We start from the raw sequence: 14880 nt of genomic DNA on the forward strand, positions 1-14880 counted from the left end.
AAAAAAATCACTCAGCTATCTTCCAGCTTACATAGTTTCTGATGAAAAATTTTTGTCTTTGTTTCTCTGTATTATGTCTTTTATTTCCTCTGATTACCTTCAAGATTTTCTTAACCTTGGTTTTCAGTAGTTTGATTATGATGTGTCTACTTGATTTATATATATATATATGTATGTATATATATATATGTACATGGCTTGGAGTTTACCTAAATGGAATTCAACATATACATATATATATACATATATACAAACATATATATGCATAGAAACAATCATTTCTTGTCATTCATGGTAGCTATATTCTGTAAAGTTGTTGCATACACTGAATTAGTGAATTCTGAAACTTTGCTCCTAGGGGTTAGGTACTTGTGAGGCTCTGGTCACAACATTTTCATCAACTGATCAATACATAACCTTGCTTTATATGTGTTTCCGTTTAAAGACATCTTATTTACTCTATCAGTCGATCCATTAACATTGAACTCGTAGCCAACAACACATGCCTGAGCAAAGCATATCTCACACACAGACACACACACGGGTTTTTTGTGTGTGTGTGTGTGCGATGGAGTCTCGCACCCTCCCCAGGCTGGAGTGCAGTGGCACAATCTCAGCTCACTGCAACATCCGCCTTCTGGGTTTAAGCCATTCTTGTGCCTCAGCCTCCCTAGTAGCTGGGACTATAGGCGTGCGCCACCACACCCAGCTAATTTTTTGTATTTTTAGCAGTACCATATTGGCTAGGATGTCTTGAACTCCTGACTTCGTGATCTGTCCACCTTGGGCTCCCAAAGTGCTGGGATTATAGGCATGAGCCACCGTGCCCGCCCCTATGTGTATTTTTTGTAAGACACATCACAACTTCTTGTACTTAGAAAATAGCAGAAGCACTATGCTTGGGGACCTATTTAAACAGTGAAATCACCAACAAAAAGAGCAAAAATGTGGTACTAAATAAATTATGAAATGAACGTTTTTTTGCATTGTAAAAGCTAAAGCAAGAATTCTTGTTTGACAGTAGCTGGGAACACACATGTATGTTGGGTGACATTTTTTTCACTATTCTGCACTTGTCCACAAAAGCACTGTAAGTATTGAGTTTGAGGTTGCAAATTTTAGTGAATAGATAAATTGACAAATACAGAATCTATAAATGACTAGAATTGACTGTATATGCATATATACAGTATACATATTCTAGTCATACACATTCTATACATATAAACATACACATTCAAACATATATACATACAAATATGCATATACATACATACATATGCATATATACACATACACACTTCATTTAAAAATTTTTGTTTGAGCAAAAGATCTATTACAGGAAAACCTTAAGACTTATTAACACTCATTTTCAGAAAATGTTGTGTTTCCATCTTTTTCATGATTACTATAATTGTTTGGCTTACTTTCCTTCCTTAGCATTATATATGAGTGTATTTATATTTATACACATGTATAGATATACATATATTTTTATATTTTATATATTTGAAGATTCTGTGGTATTTAAATCTACTTATTAAACACTACTTTGGACACTGTACTAAGTCAGAATAGAAATGTGAACAAAGACTACCTGATCTGCCCTATGGAACTTACAGTTGATGGATTCATGAAGAGTCAAAAAGATTGTAAATAAAATAAATAAAATTGTGTAGTAAATGCTTTGAAGAAAATAAGTAAGATACTGAGATGGAAGAAAGGAGTGGTAGTGACCAGGGAAGGCCCGACTGCTGGTGAGGACTATGAAATGTATCTCTTACTCTGTCAATATTCATTGTGCAAGAATTTAATCAGATTTGCTCTGGAATTCTTGTCTTTTTAAATTTTTTTTAAGGGAAAAACTTAATGTTTTTTGAAAGTGGTAGATAGCTAGAGTTTTTTGTTTGCCTTTGCTTTCTCCTAATTTTCCCGCCACGAGGTTTTTATGTTTCTAAGTTGTCTCCTTTTAGTTAGTAGACTAGAATACAGAAAAAGCATTTTGTTTAGCAATTTATGATTTTAGGTATTTGGTCATAAATTAGAGTTTAGGAAAACTAATTTCCAAGGCATCCAGGGGTTTTAACCTAAATTTCCCAAAATATTAAGGCTGTGAATCATTTTTTATATTTTAAAGCAGGAGGATTGTGATATGTTAAAAAATTTTTTAACTACAATTAAAAATATATACCAAAGTAACAAAAATGCTGCTTTCAAAGTGAAAAGCAGTTTCTGTTTATTCTTATTAATATTTTTGTAATATAAATGTAGTATGGGTTCTGGTTGATGTCTTGTGAAAATTATGTTCCATTTCATCCAGTGCAAGTATTTATTTGATCTGATTTCTTCTTGATACTAGGTTAAATGGGCCAGGGAAAACTATCACCATAACATTGGCTCACCATATTGCTTGCGCTTAGCTTCTGCTGATGTCAATGGAAAGATCATCGTCTGGGATGTAGCAGCAGGAGTAGCTCAGTGTGAGATCCAAGAACATGCCAAGCCTATCCAGGGTGAGGAAAGTCTGCCCAGCTAAGTGTGTATATTGATACACTTACTCTTGGAGTGGGTTTTTGATGTTAGGGTTTTTTCCCCATTCATTTAATTTTGTCAATTTCAAGTTAACTCTTGATTGTGTTTTGCCTTTTCTACTGACCTGAATCTCTCTTTCTTTCCTTATTAATACACTTCTAGGCACATTTCTTCAAATCTCAACTGATCTGTGCTTTGGTAAAACTCATTAATTTCAATATCAGCTTAATCAAGCATAATAGGAAAAATTAAGTGTTACAGTCTTATAATCTAAGCTACAATATAAGGAAAGTTGGCCACTGCTGTTAGGAACTAGCCATCAGTGCTTACTCTACATTAAGTAATTTGTTCTTTAATAGAGATGAACAAAGTTTTATTCTCATTTTCTTATAGATTGCTTGTTTGCTTATTTCATGTTACTGACCTAAAACCAAAACAGAATTCTTAGACTCAAGTCTCCTAGTGGCTCTCTTGACTGAATGAATTTTTTAAGTGACTATTTAAAAAATATTTATTAAATACTTATTATTGTGTACTAGGTACTGAACTAGATCTTTACATATTCTGTTTATATTTTGAAAAACCATGAAAAACTGTAAAGTTCCATTAAGTAATTCCACAGAAGCATTAGGGAAGTCTGACATCTTGCTTGTGGCTAGGAGAGTTTCATATTGATTTTATAGTTTTAAGTAATGATTAGTGCAAATTGCCTTTTATTTTCTTTGAAGTGATATTTCAGATTACTTCAAAATTTTGACCTTGAGATTTTAAACAGACAACTTACTTTTATATAAAATTAGCTTCTCTGGAATCTTCACACACACACACACACACACACACACACACACACACACACACACACGTCATATTTGGGGCTGGTGGTTAAGGTTTTAAGGATTATAGTTTAAAAACTAAACATCAAGGACAAGTTAGCCAAGTGTTTTGAAGAGGACGGTTTCTGAATTTTGCCTTTATTTATTCGGTCTTTCCAGATGTTCAGTGGTTGTGGAATCAAGATGCTTCCCGTGATTTACTGCTTGCTATCCATCCACCAAATTACATTGTGCTCTGGAATGCAGACACTGGCACCAAACTCTGGAAGAAGAGCTATGCAGATAACATCCTTTCTTTTTCTTTTGACCCTTTTGATCCCTCACATTTAACTTGTGAGTAATAGTTGCTTGTGGAAAATGAGTTAAGTGAGATATTTATAATATAATAATGCTATGTACATGATACATACATACATACACATTATACATCTATAATGTTATAATGACTGAGCAGAGTGGATAAACATGTCTAGTCCATATATCTGCAGCTAATTAATACACATAATCATAAGTTTATGTCATTTGCAAATATGATAATTAAAAATATAAATCAGCAAGCTATACACCTTCACTGTGTTAAATTTGTGAATAGTATTAGACTGGCCAGGGACAGAGTTATTTTGACATTCCAGTTCAGACTTAATTAAATTTGTTTTTCTAAGAACATTTAAATAACTTGAATCAAGGATTTCATTTAGTCTGTGGCCAAGTTAACTTCTTGCTTTTTAAAAAAATTGTCCTAATTCATGCCATTTGTTTTGAGTGCCATAAACAGATGCATATAAAGAAGAAATAAGCCTAAGCAAATTTCTTCTTGCAGAGATTTTTTGCCAATACGCTTTTAATGTTTTCTGAGCTAATGATCTAAAAATGAGATTTGTTTTAGATATCTTTGTGGCTAAATTGTTTAGAAAATATTCAGTCATCCCATAGATCTATTTCTTGAGCTATTACTGCTTTTCTGGGAACCAAGACATCTTTATTCCCAGAAGGCAGGAGCCTTCACAGAGTTTGCATTCTAGTGAGAAGAAGTCATATCATAAACTTTGAACACTGAATTAATAAATTCTAGTATAGTAAGAGGTGACAGGTGGTATAAAGACAGGATAAAGGGGATGCAGAAAAAAGGGGGGTGAGGGCATGAAAGTTGTATTAAATAAAGTGGTCAAAGTAGGCTTCACTCTGATAATGATCAGAAATGTGAAGAAGGTACAGGAATTAGCTATGGTAAGGAATGTTTTTCCTAGATTTGAATGACTAAAATTTCAAACTTTTACCCATCAACTTCTATTGAGGGATGTGTGTGTGTCTGCATGTATTAAAGGAGGAAGAGAAAGGCAGACATGTCAAAATTATAACAACATGGGAAATATGGCTATATAAATACAGTACAGTGTGTTTAGGCTTTTATGTATATAAATGTTTGTATATGAACATACGCATACATACACTTACTCGGTCACCAGTTTACTCACATAGGTGCAGTGCTGGGGAAACACCTAGGAGGGCTGGCCCAGTTGGCAGAGTCAAGGAAGGAGCCATCATCACAAAAGAAGGGAAGCAGAGGGGCCCTTGAAGGATGAGTTCTGACCCTGAAAAGGAGACAAGGCTTTCTGTTAACTTGATTGCATCAGCTCTTTACATGGCTGTAACTTGGCTGATGAAAGCACTCTGCTTTTTGGAGTATTAGTTGACCTAACATCTTTGATGTACTCATATTCAATGTGTGCTAGGGTTGTCATAACTCTTGAGTGCATCCTTGTTCCCTGTGCTTAGAGCAGCCTCACTACGGGCCAGGACCCAGAGTAGTATGATTTTTCTGCTTCTGTCTTCCAGTATTAACCCTATTGTTGAGGGAGATTATTTTTTCAGTCATAAAAAGGTATAATTTGTATTGCTAAATATGATGCTCCTTCTTTGACTATTTTTGTTTCATGTACACTTAGTAAGCCACTGTGGACCCACTGCTTTTTTTCCTAAATATTAAGGGAAAATAATATTCTTTAGTCATCTTAAGTTTCATTCTGATGCTTGGGAAGAAAAAGGAAATATATTTAGACTGAGTAGCTCATAATAAAACTTTGGTATCATCAAATCAAATATCTGAACTTAGATAATTATGATATGCAGAGCCTCTCAAGTATGGTATTTTTTCTTCCTGTGTGAATCTTATATTTTGAAAAGTGTTTTAATTTTGAAGTTATTAGAATATAATAAGGAAATTTTTTTTTTTTTTTTTTGAGACGGAGTCTTACTCTGTCACCTGGGCTGGAGAACATTGGCACGATCTCGGCTCACTGCAACCTCCACCTCCCAGTTTAAGCGATTTTCCTGCCTCAGCCTCCTGAGTAGCTGCGATTACAGGCATATGCCGCCACACCTGGCTAATTTTTGTATTTTTAGTAGAGACAGCATTTCACCATGTTGGTTGGGCTGGTCTTGAACTCCTGACCTCGTGATCCACCCACCTTGGCCTCCCAAAGTGCTGGATAGTAAGGAAAGATTTCTAATGAAAGTTCGTGAACTGAATTTATTTAGAAGAACAAACATTTGTTCTTTCTGCCAATAACCTTATGTTATCTTTTTAATATAAGACATAATTTAGAATGCCAAGCTTGGAGGCCTCTGATGAATTGTAATGGACCACCTGTTTCTCTTCAACTTGGAGAACATTCCCATTATCTTATGACTGCATAACATTGCCAGTTATATATTATTAAAATTATTATATTGCTCTCAAAATTTTACTGGAATAAAACTATGATAAACTCGATTAAACTTTAATCAGAGTTTTGCTTTTCTCAATATAGTGCTCACCAGCGAGGGTATTGTTTTCATCTCAGACTTCTCCCCATCCAAGCCTCCCTCAGGCCCTGGGAAAAAAGTGTACATATCCAGCCCACACTCTAGCCCAGCTCATAACAAGCTGGCCACAGCCACAGGTGCCAAGAAAGCTCTAAATAAAGTAAAAATTTTAATTACCCAAGAGAAACCTAGGTAAGTTACAAAAGTAAAATTAACAACATTTGTGTACTTATCCTATATGAAAGCATCATTTTTGGAGATGTACAGAGACTGATGTTTTTCTTCATCTCACTTTTTCCCATTTCTAATTTTGAATTTATTATAGGAAAAAATACTTATTTTGTCCCCTGCCCTAAGAGGAGATTCAGCATTTAACATTGCCTTTGTTTCCACTAGCTGTGCTAAACTTCCCAACTGACTTTTATAGATTAAAATTTTTGAATTCTGATTTTTACTTTTGAAAATACACAATGATCCTAAAGTTCTGGTTATTGAGTGCATTAAAAATTTGGGCACAAAAGCTGGATGCTCATTTTAAATACATTTTCCTGACTTAGATGCTGTGCATTCTCATTAATCAGTAAAATCAGAGTGTTTGTGTTATACAGGTGAAGATATCTCCTATCCTGCTAAGAGCCAAGGTTCTGGGGGAAGCTGTAGCTATGTGGCTTTGGGAAACTTCTTTAATCTTACTCAAATTTCTCTCTCCCAGTCTCTAAAATAGCATTTTAAAGTATTTCATAGGGTTGTTTTAAAGATTAATAGATCCAATAATGTAAGTAAATCGTATAATGTAGTCATTGATACTTAGTAACCATTTATTTAGAAGATGTTGGCTGTTATTGTTTAAAAAGTTACAATTGAATAAAAGTTTAAGTCATTCGATGTATTAGAAATAGATTTCTTTCTTTTTCCTGTAGCTGTATTCTGTATATTATTGCTTTGGCAGCTTTTTGGGTCTATTTGTTTTGGCATTTATTTTCAGATAGCTTTTATTTTTAATATGCTGAGATTATCTAGGCTTGGTGAGTACTTGAAAAATATGTGGTAAAAATATAAATTGCTCTACAAATACATTTTGCACTTGTGTGTAAGTATCAGTTTTATATATTAAACTATAGACTGGTTAAGTTCACTAGTTAATTTATCTCTCACCCGGTGCCAAGATGACTTAAGATTACTTCTTAAGTATCTTAAGAGAACTGTCTATTTTTTATGTATCCCCTGTCATAAGCAAGAAAGTATTTGGCAGTCTGAATAGTTTTATAAGTTATGATTTATATCTCTTTTCTCTCATATGAATTATATGTATATCTAGAGTATTGGGGAAATACATTATTTCTTCAAGTAGAAATGCTCTGGGTGCTTTCACATCTATTAATTAATGTACTCTTACTACAATTCTGGCAGTAGTAATATTCCCATTTTTAGATAAGGAAAACTGAGTCCCACACCATTTTAAATAAAGTTACTCAAGCTCACCCAACTAAGACATGGCAGTCAGGATTTTAATGCAATAAAAATTCCTCTTTCTAGTCTTGTAAATTAACTTTATTTTAAATGTCAAAGCCTTTTAATTGAATTAGTCTGTAAAATGAAAATAGTAATTTTTCAGACTCTAACAGTGTTTTAAAATCCTTATAGTTTGATCTGTTTTATTTACACACAAGAAAATGCTGTAATCTAAGTGAAACCTTGTTTCAAAAAAGATTTAAGACGCTTAAAAGTGAATGAAGGCAGCCAAAGTGAAGTTACTTGCCCAAAGCCATACAGATAGTCCAGTAATTTCTGGTCCAGGAGCCCTAATTACCCTAAATGTTCATGTTTTAATCCTGAGTCTTGATTTTAGCAGTTTGTCTATTACTTTTAATGACAAAGTAAAGTAAAACAAAACTATCTTGTGAATGTCATCTATTGTATCGTCATTTACCATGTCTTGTTATGGACATATTAATAATATTCTACTACTTAATATTTCCAAAATTTAGAGACAGTGACATTTCTACTTATCCTGTACAATATTGTTATAGTTTGGATTTTGGTACATAATAGAGGTCTAAGTTTTGAATGCCAACCCGTGTTGGTCATTTGAGGGAAGAATTGTACATTCTTATTGTCATTTTTTATGTGTAAAGTACAAAATTAAATCTTTTATTAGCTCTGATACAAATAAAATCGTTGACCCAAGTAAATGTTTACTTTTTTCAGTGCTGAATTCATGACTCTCAATGATTGCCTTCAGTTGGCATACCTGCCTTCAAAAAGGAATCACATGTTGTTGCTCTATCCTCGAGAGATTTTAATCCTTGATCTTGAGGTGAATCAGACAGTAGGTGTGATTGCAATAGAACGCACAGGAGTTCCATTTTTGCAGGTATCTATGATTCATACATTATATTCCCCCAAATTATTAAGACAGTTATATTTAAAAAGGCCATAATCTTGCATAAGTCTTCAGTTCTCCACTTTCTCTTTTCAGTTTATCGAAAGGCTAAAAACAATATTATTGGTTGATTTTTTTTCTCGCTCTTTTGATTGGTTTGATTTACCCTAGAAATTGTGACTGATCCTGAGATATTTATTGAACTATTTAAGTTGCATGGATAAAGACAAATTTTTTTTAGGATCATAAATGGATATTTTAAATGTACATTTAGTTTTAAAGTTTGGAAATTTGTGTATTTTGGTTTCTTGTTTTTCTTTTGCTCATATTCTCTATGAGTTTGAGTTTCACAGTTTATACTTTGTTAATCTGTTGTATTTTAAAAAATAAATATATCCTCTATTTAAAGGTAATACCCTGCTTTCAGCGTGATGGCTTATTTTGTCTACATGAAAATGGTTGTATAACTTTACGTGTTCGGAGATCTTATAATAACATTTTTACCACTTCAAGTGAGGAACCAGGTGAGTTTCTGTCTCACAGTAATATGTACTCTATTTTTCTTCAAAATTATTTTATAAAGCTTCATGTGGCAAATACCAGCCAAGGCATAGAGTTAATGATACTCCTTGCCTTGAGGAAGTTTAAAGTATGATTATAATAAGAGGCATAAAAAAGTATAAGCCCAAAATTAATCTCTTGATGTTTTAACAGTGGACCTCGTGTGTACATCAAAGAGAGTAACGTTTTTTGTTTCTTTGTTGATCATATCCACAAGCCAAGTAGATGTTACCTTTTGGAATTTTTTTTCAGTACAAGTCCAACCTTATGTGCCTTGGTTGTTAAGCCCCCGCGGCTTCTCGGCTGTAAGAACTTCCTTTGTAAAGTGACAAAGGTTACTAAGTCTCCACAGCACTCAGTTGTCAAGTCAGTCTTATCTTGGAAATAGAAATAGTTTTTGTGAAATGATATACTAAGTAAAGATTAAAGTGATTTTCACATCTTTTGGAAACTACAGCTATTTTCAGGCTTATAGACTACTACAAATTATGATGGAGATTTATTCATTAATTATATGTCACTGTTGATCCTTTTTCAAAGCACTGTCTTTAAAAATATTAAAAAACAAGATATCTTGATTATAGTTGTTATTTTGGAGATTAAACTTAGTACAGTCATTAAGTGAATTAACTTTATATTCGGAAAAAATGTAGTAGTAATTGTAAAAACTGAAGCCCGTCTTGACAAAATTTGCATTTGTGAAGGAGTGATGCCCAAATTTAGTTGAGGTTTTATTTCAGTTGAAACAAATAGTAGTGGTATTGATATGGTTGCTTTCTGATATTTAAAACAATTTTATGTGAAGATCCAGATCCAGTTCAGGAGCTTACCTATGATTTACGAAGCCAGTGCGATGCAATCAGGGTGACAAAAACCGTCCGTCCCTTCAGTATGGTGTGCTGTCCTGTCAATGAGAATGCAGCTGCCCTCGTAGTGAGTGATGGCAGGGTCATGATATGGGAACTCAAGTCTGCAGTGTGTAATCGGAATTCACGAAACAGGTAATTGAATCAACAGGATCACGGTTTTGTTTTTTTGTTTTCTGTTTCCTTTTTTAAAAAAAAGTTCGTAGTCATAAAAATAGGGGGCTGGTTTTCTATAAAAATATTTTTAAGGTCATAATTAAGGCTTTAGATTATTACGGAATTAGGTAAATCTGCTAAGAGCTATTTCCCCTATGGGTAAGATGAATAAATTGTATAAAAATAGAATGCCGTGACCTGGACTTAATAATTTGAATTCCTAATAAATAATGCAGATTTTAAATATGTAAAACCTTCTAATTATTATGTCTTTGCAGTAGTTCTGGTGTGTCACCTTTATATTCACCAGTGTCTTTCTGTGGAATTCCTGTAGGAGTACTACAGAATAAGCTTCCAGACCTTTCCTTAGATAACATGATCGGTAAGCTTTTTTTTCCCCTCTAACTCCATGTTAAGTATTCTTTCTGAAGGGTGAAATTAATAATCACTCACTTGTAATTATTTAAATGTTTAAAAAGTTAATACTTGAGAAAACTAGAACATGGAATCTTTCTTTCCTAAATAAATCAGAGGGGTATAAAATACTTAAGTAGAAAAATGCCTGAAGTAGCATAGGTGTGCATTATGGCTGTTTGAATTTGTGATTTCAAATTTTATGCTACTTGAAATTGTAAGACTTTATAAATATACCAAGCAATTTGGACATTTAATTCTTTTAAAATCGTGACTGTGGTTTATAAAGGATTTTCTATTTCATTATTTATTCTACCATAATGTAATTGAAAACAGGTATTATTTAGGAGAGGTTTTCTTGTTGTTCTTGAAACACTAGATAGGTGATGTACTAGAAAGAGCATTGACTGGGCACAGTGGCTCATGCTTGTAATCTGAGCACTTTGGGAGGCCAAGGCCAGTGGATCACCTGAGGTCAGGAGCTTGAAACCAGCCTGGCTGATATAGTGAAACCTTGTTTGTACTGAAAATACAAGAATTAGCTGGGCGTGGAGGCACATGCCTGTGGTCCCAACTACTTGGAAGGCTGAGGCAGAAGAATTGCTTGAACCCAGAAGGCGGAGGTTGCAGTGCTCCGAGATCGTGCCACTGCACTCCAGTCTAGGTGACAGAGTGAGACTCCATCTCAAAAAAAAAGAAAAAAGAAAGAGCATTACCTTATTAATTCTATTAATCAGATCACATTTATTGGTTACTTAATACTGTTTTAAGTGCTGTGCTAAATATTCTATATATTACCTTGCTACAACTTTGCAAGATAAGTAATACTATCTCCATTTGATATATATGAGAACTGAGGCCCAGGGGGAGACTAAAACTTTAAACCACACAGTCACACAATGGAATAGCCAAAGTGTGACCCAGGTAATCCTGGCTCCAGAGCCTGCTCCCAAGCAGTGGAGCTCCACTGTCATCTTGGGCAAGACCGTCATCCATCTCTAGGCCTCAGTTTTTTCACAATTTCTGCCAGTTATGAAATTCTTTTGTTCAGTGATACTTACTATTATATTTAAAATTCTTTCTCTTCACTATCTATTCTACCAGATGTAAATAAATCCATATGAGGAACCCTGGACACATACTTGTTTTGCAAAATTTATTTTATCAGTAACACAATTTTTTGAGTTAATTCACTTTGTCTACTCTTAATATGAAAACTTAAAGTGAAAAGAATTATAAACACACACACAAGAACAGAACTAATCAGTTATATGGAGCCCACAGGGGTTCGAAATTTTGTGCTGTTTAGTTATCTAAGTGATATAAATTACAGTTTTTAAGAGACAAAAGGACACATATTGTATAGCAGTTCTTGACAATGTAGTTTTTAAAGTGTTAAATAAAGCTTCGTACTTGAAAACATTTTAAACTTTTAATTTGAAATTCACTGTGTTCTTAGTGATAATTAAAAGCAATTCAGTTAAATACAGAGGCTGATTTATATTCACTGGATAAATACTGATACTTATTAATGCCTAATCCACCCTACATTGTAAATTGCTTCTTATGGAAAATACTTGAAGAAAAATGTGGCATTCCCTGGGAGTCAACTCAAAGCCAACATGTGTACGTGTGGATTCCTTCGCATTCCATCTTTTTTTAACCAAGGTTTAGGCAGAGAGATTGGTATTGAGTATGTGGCTAATCCTAAGGGATCATTTGAATAGGATTATAGAGCTGGCTATTTTATTCTATATATTTTAGGATTTTAACATTATTAAAACAGCTTTAAAGCTTCAATAAGTTATATTCATCACCCACTTTTAGTAATTATTTACATTTTTCCTTTCACACAATATTCATGTTTGTGTTTATGTGTATGTAGACATATATATATACACTGACAAATATTCTTCATTATCTATTTTTGGCAAGTTAATCCCAATATTATAGAGTGGTTTATAGGAAGGAAATTTGTATACCCTTTTTAAACAGTCTTGATTTTGTTGTATTGTTTACATTTACATTTTGTTAGAATAATTTTTATTGGAATCATCTTTTTAGTTTCAGACTTGGTAACCTAAGCACAAATGGTGTATGTGAAAAGGCTTAACTATTGACAGTGATGGCTTATATATTATACATGTGATTTATGAATATATATTTGTATTCATATTTACTTATAAAGCTTATATTTTGTAATTAGACTGACACATTAAGATTTCCTGTTAGAAATTATTAATGGTTATTTAAACCTATTTTTCGTGAATACCAATTTTATGTGTACTTTACAGAGTACATCAGATTGAAAAGTAACCCTCTCAAAAGCCAGTAAAATGAGAATGTGATACAGCAGCTCACTCTGCAGAAACTGTTCTCTCATCCAGGTTGTCTTGCTTTTTTGAAGGCTGTTTAGTGCTTTAATACCAGGAACACTGACTGAAACAGTGTTTCTTAGAAGACATAGGTCCCTGTATTCTGGATAGCAGTACTCGGGAGTAATCTATCCTTTGAGGTGTTAGTCGATACAATTTAAGTCCTATGGCCGGGTACAGAGTCATTGTGTCCCTAATAACCATAGCCGCTAAGGGTACTACATTATACTTTTAGACTTGAAGAGCATTTCTACTGAAATTTTTCTTTAGATTTTCAAGATCAGCATACATGATAGTTAATATATTTGTTATTTTTTATTATAAATCAGGGCAAAGTGCAATTGCTGGGGAAGAAAATCCTAAAGGTTCAGTTCTGCGGGAAGTGCACCTCAAGTTCCTGCTGACAGGACTGCTTTCAGGACTGCCCGCCCCACCGTTTGCTATCCGCATGTGTCCACCATTGACCACAAAAAACATCAAAATGTATCAGCCACTGCTGGCTGTTGGTGAGTATTTGACCTGGTCTTTTTTTTAACTCACTTTAGAAAATGTTCAGGTTTCCTAGTTTCTAGAAGATCCTTTATTCTCTTTGAGGATGCTTCGAAAGGAGATAGCGGCTAAGGGAAACAGTGTAGATACTCATCTTGGAACTTAAAAAAAATTTGTTTCTGTCCTTTTACTCCAGCCGTCTTATATTAAATTGGAATGCTAAGTCTCATCCACTTGAGGCTAGACAGTTGAGCCTCTGACACTGTCCATTCATCTCTGACATATCAGGAGGCACGCCCCTGCAGAGCTGAATCCCAGGCTCCTTTTCTGTAATTGGACCTCCCCAGTCTTTCTGTCATGTCAGTTTTCATCAGGTCTTTATTGACTAAAAATATAGACAAGGTTAATAGTCTAATAGCAGGGTTCTTGTTTTGCTAAGAGTTATATATTAAATATTCTTTAGAGTGGCTCTGGTCCCTGTAAACTAAGATTTGCCTTTTGGGTTGAAATTGCATATTTTTATGTTATAGATAGAAAAATTTATCTGGATTTCAACTTGCTGTCATATTAATTTCATAGTAATGTGATGAACCTAATTTTCTTTACAGCATAGAGAAAAAACAAAATTTAGTTTGCTATTAAGTACGCAGGGTTAAGATACATTTCTCCAAAACTTTTTTTCTCCTTTTTTTAATGTTTTAAGTTCTGGGATACATGTGCAGAATGTGCAGTTTTGTTACATAGGTATACATGCGCCATGGTGGTTTGCCGGACCTATCAACCCGTCATCTGCATTAGGTATTTCTCCTAATTCTGTCCTTCCCCTATCCCCCACCCGCTGACAGGCCCCGTATATGATGTTTCCACTCCCTGTATCCATATGTTCTCATTGTTCAACTTCCACTTATGAGTGAAAACATGCAGTGTTTGGTTTTCTGTTTCTGTGTTAGTTTGCTGAGAAAGATGGTTTTCAATTTCATCTATGTCCCTGTAAAGGACATGAACTCATCCTCTTTTATGGCTGCATAGTATTCCATGCTGTATATGTGCCACATTTTCTTTATCCATTCTTTCATTGATGGGCATTGGGTTGGTTCCAAGTCTTTGCTATTGTGAATAGTGCCATAATAAATATACGTGCATACGTGTGCATGTGTCTTTATAGTAGAATGATTTATAATCCTTTGAGTCTATACCCAGTAATGGGGATTGCTGAGTCAAATGGTACTTCTGGTTCTAGATCCTTGAGGAATCGCCACACTGTCTTCCACAGTGGTTGAACTAATTCACACTCCTACCAACAGTGTAAAAGCCTTCCTATTTCTCTACATCCTCTCTAGCATCTGTTGTCTCCTGACTTTTAATTATCACCATTCTAACTGGCGCGAGATGGTATCTCATTGTGGTTTTGATTTGCATTTCTTTAATGACCAGTGATGATGTACTTTTTTTCATATGTTTTTTGG

The 14880-nt window shown here is 34.1% G+C and overlaps 1 protein-coding gene across 1 annotated transcript in view; it reads left to right on the forward strand.

The window, feature by feature from the left end:
• The window catches only part of WDR11 (WD repeat domain 11), a 60041-nt gene that overhangs the window by 4399 nt on the left and 40762 nt on the right, over positions 1-14880 (forward strand). Inside the window, exons 3-10 of the mRNA XM_032281833.1 lie at positions 2360-2513; positions 3525-3698; positions 6176-6362; positions 8379-8544; positions 8963-9077; positions 9920-10115; positions 10415-10518; positions 13255-13431. Coding sequence (XP_032137724.1) covers positions 2360-2513; positions 3525-3698; positions 6176-6362; positions 8379-8544; positions 8963-9077; positions 9920-10115; positions 10415-10518; positions 13255-13431 — 1273 coding nt within the window. The remainder of the gene's footprint in view (positions 1-2359; positions 2514-3524; positions 3699-6175; positions 6363-8378; positions 8545-8962; positions 9078-9919; positions 10116-10414; positions 10519-13254; positions 13432-14880) is intronic.

The sequence above is a fragment of the Sapajus apella genome, unplaced genomic scaffold, assembly GCF_009761245.1.
Source record: "Sapajus apella isolate SASKATOON/1434 unplaced genomic scaffold, GSC_monkey_1.0 scaffold13, whole genome shotgun sequence".
NCBI classification, from domain to species: Eukaryota; Metazoa; Chordata; class Mammalia; order Primates; family Cebidae; genus Sapajus; species Sapajus apella.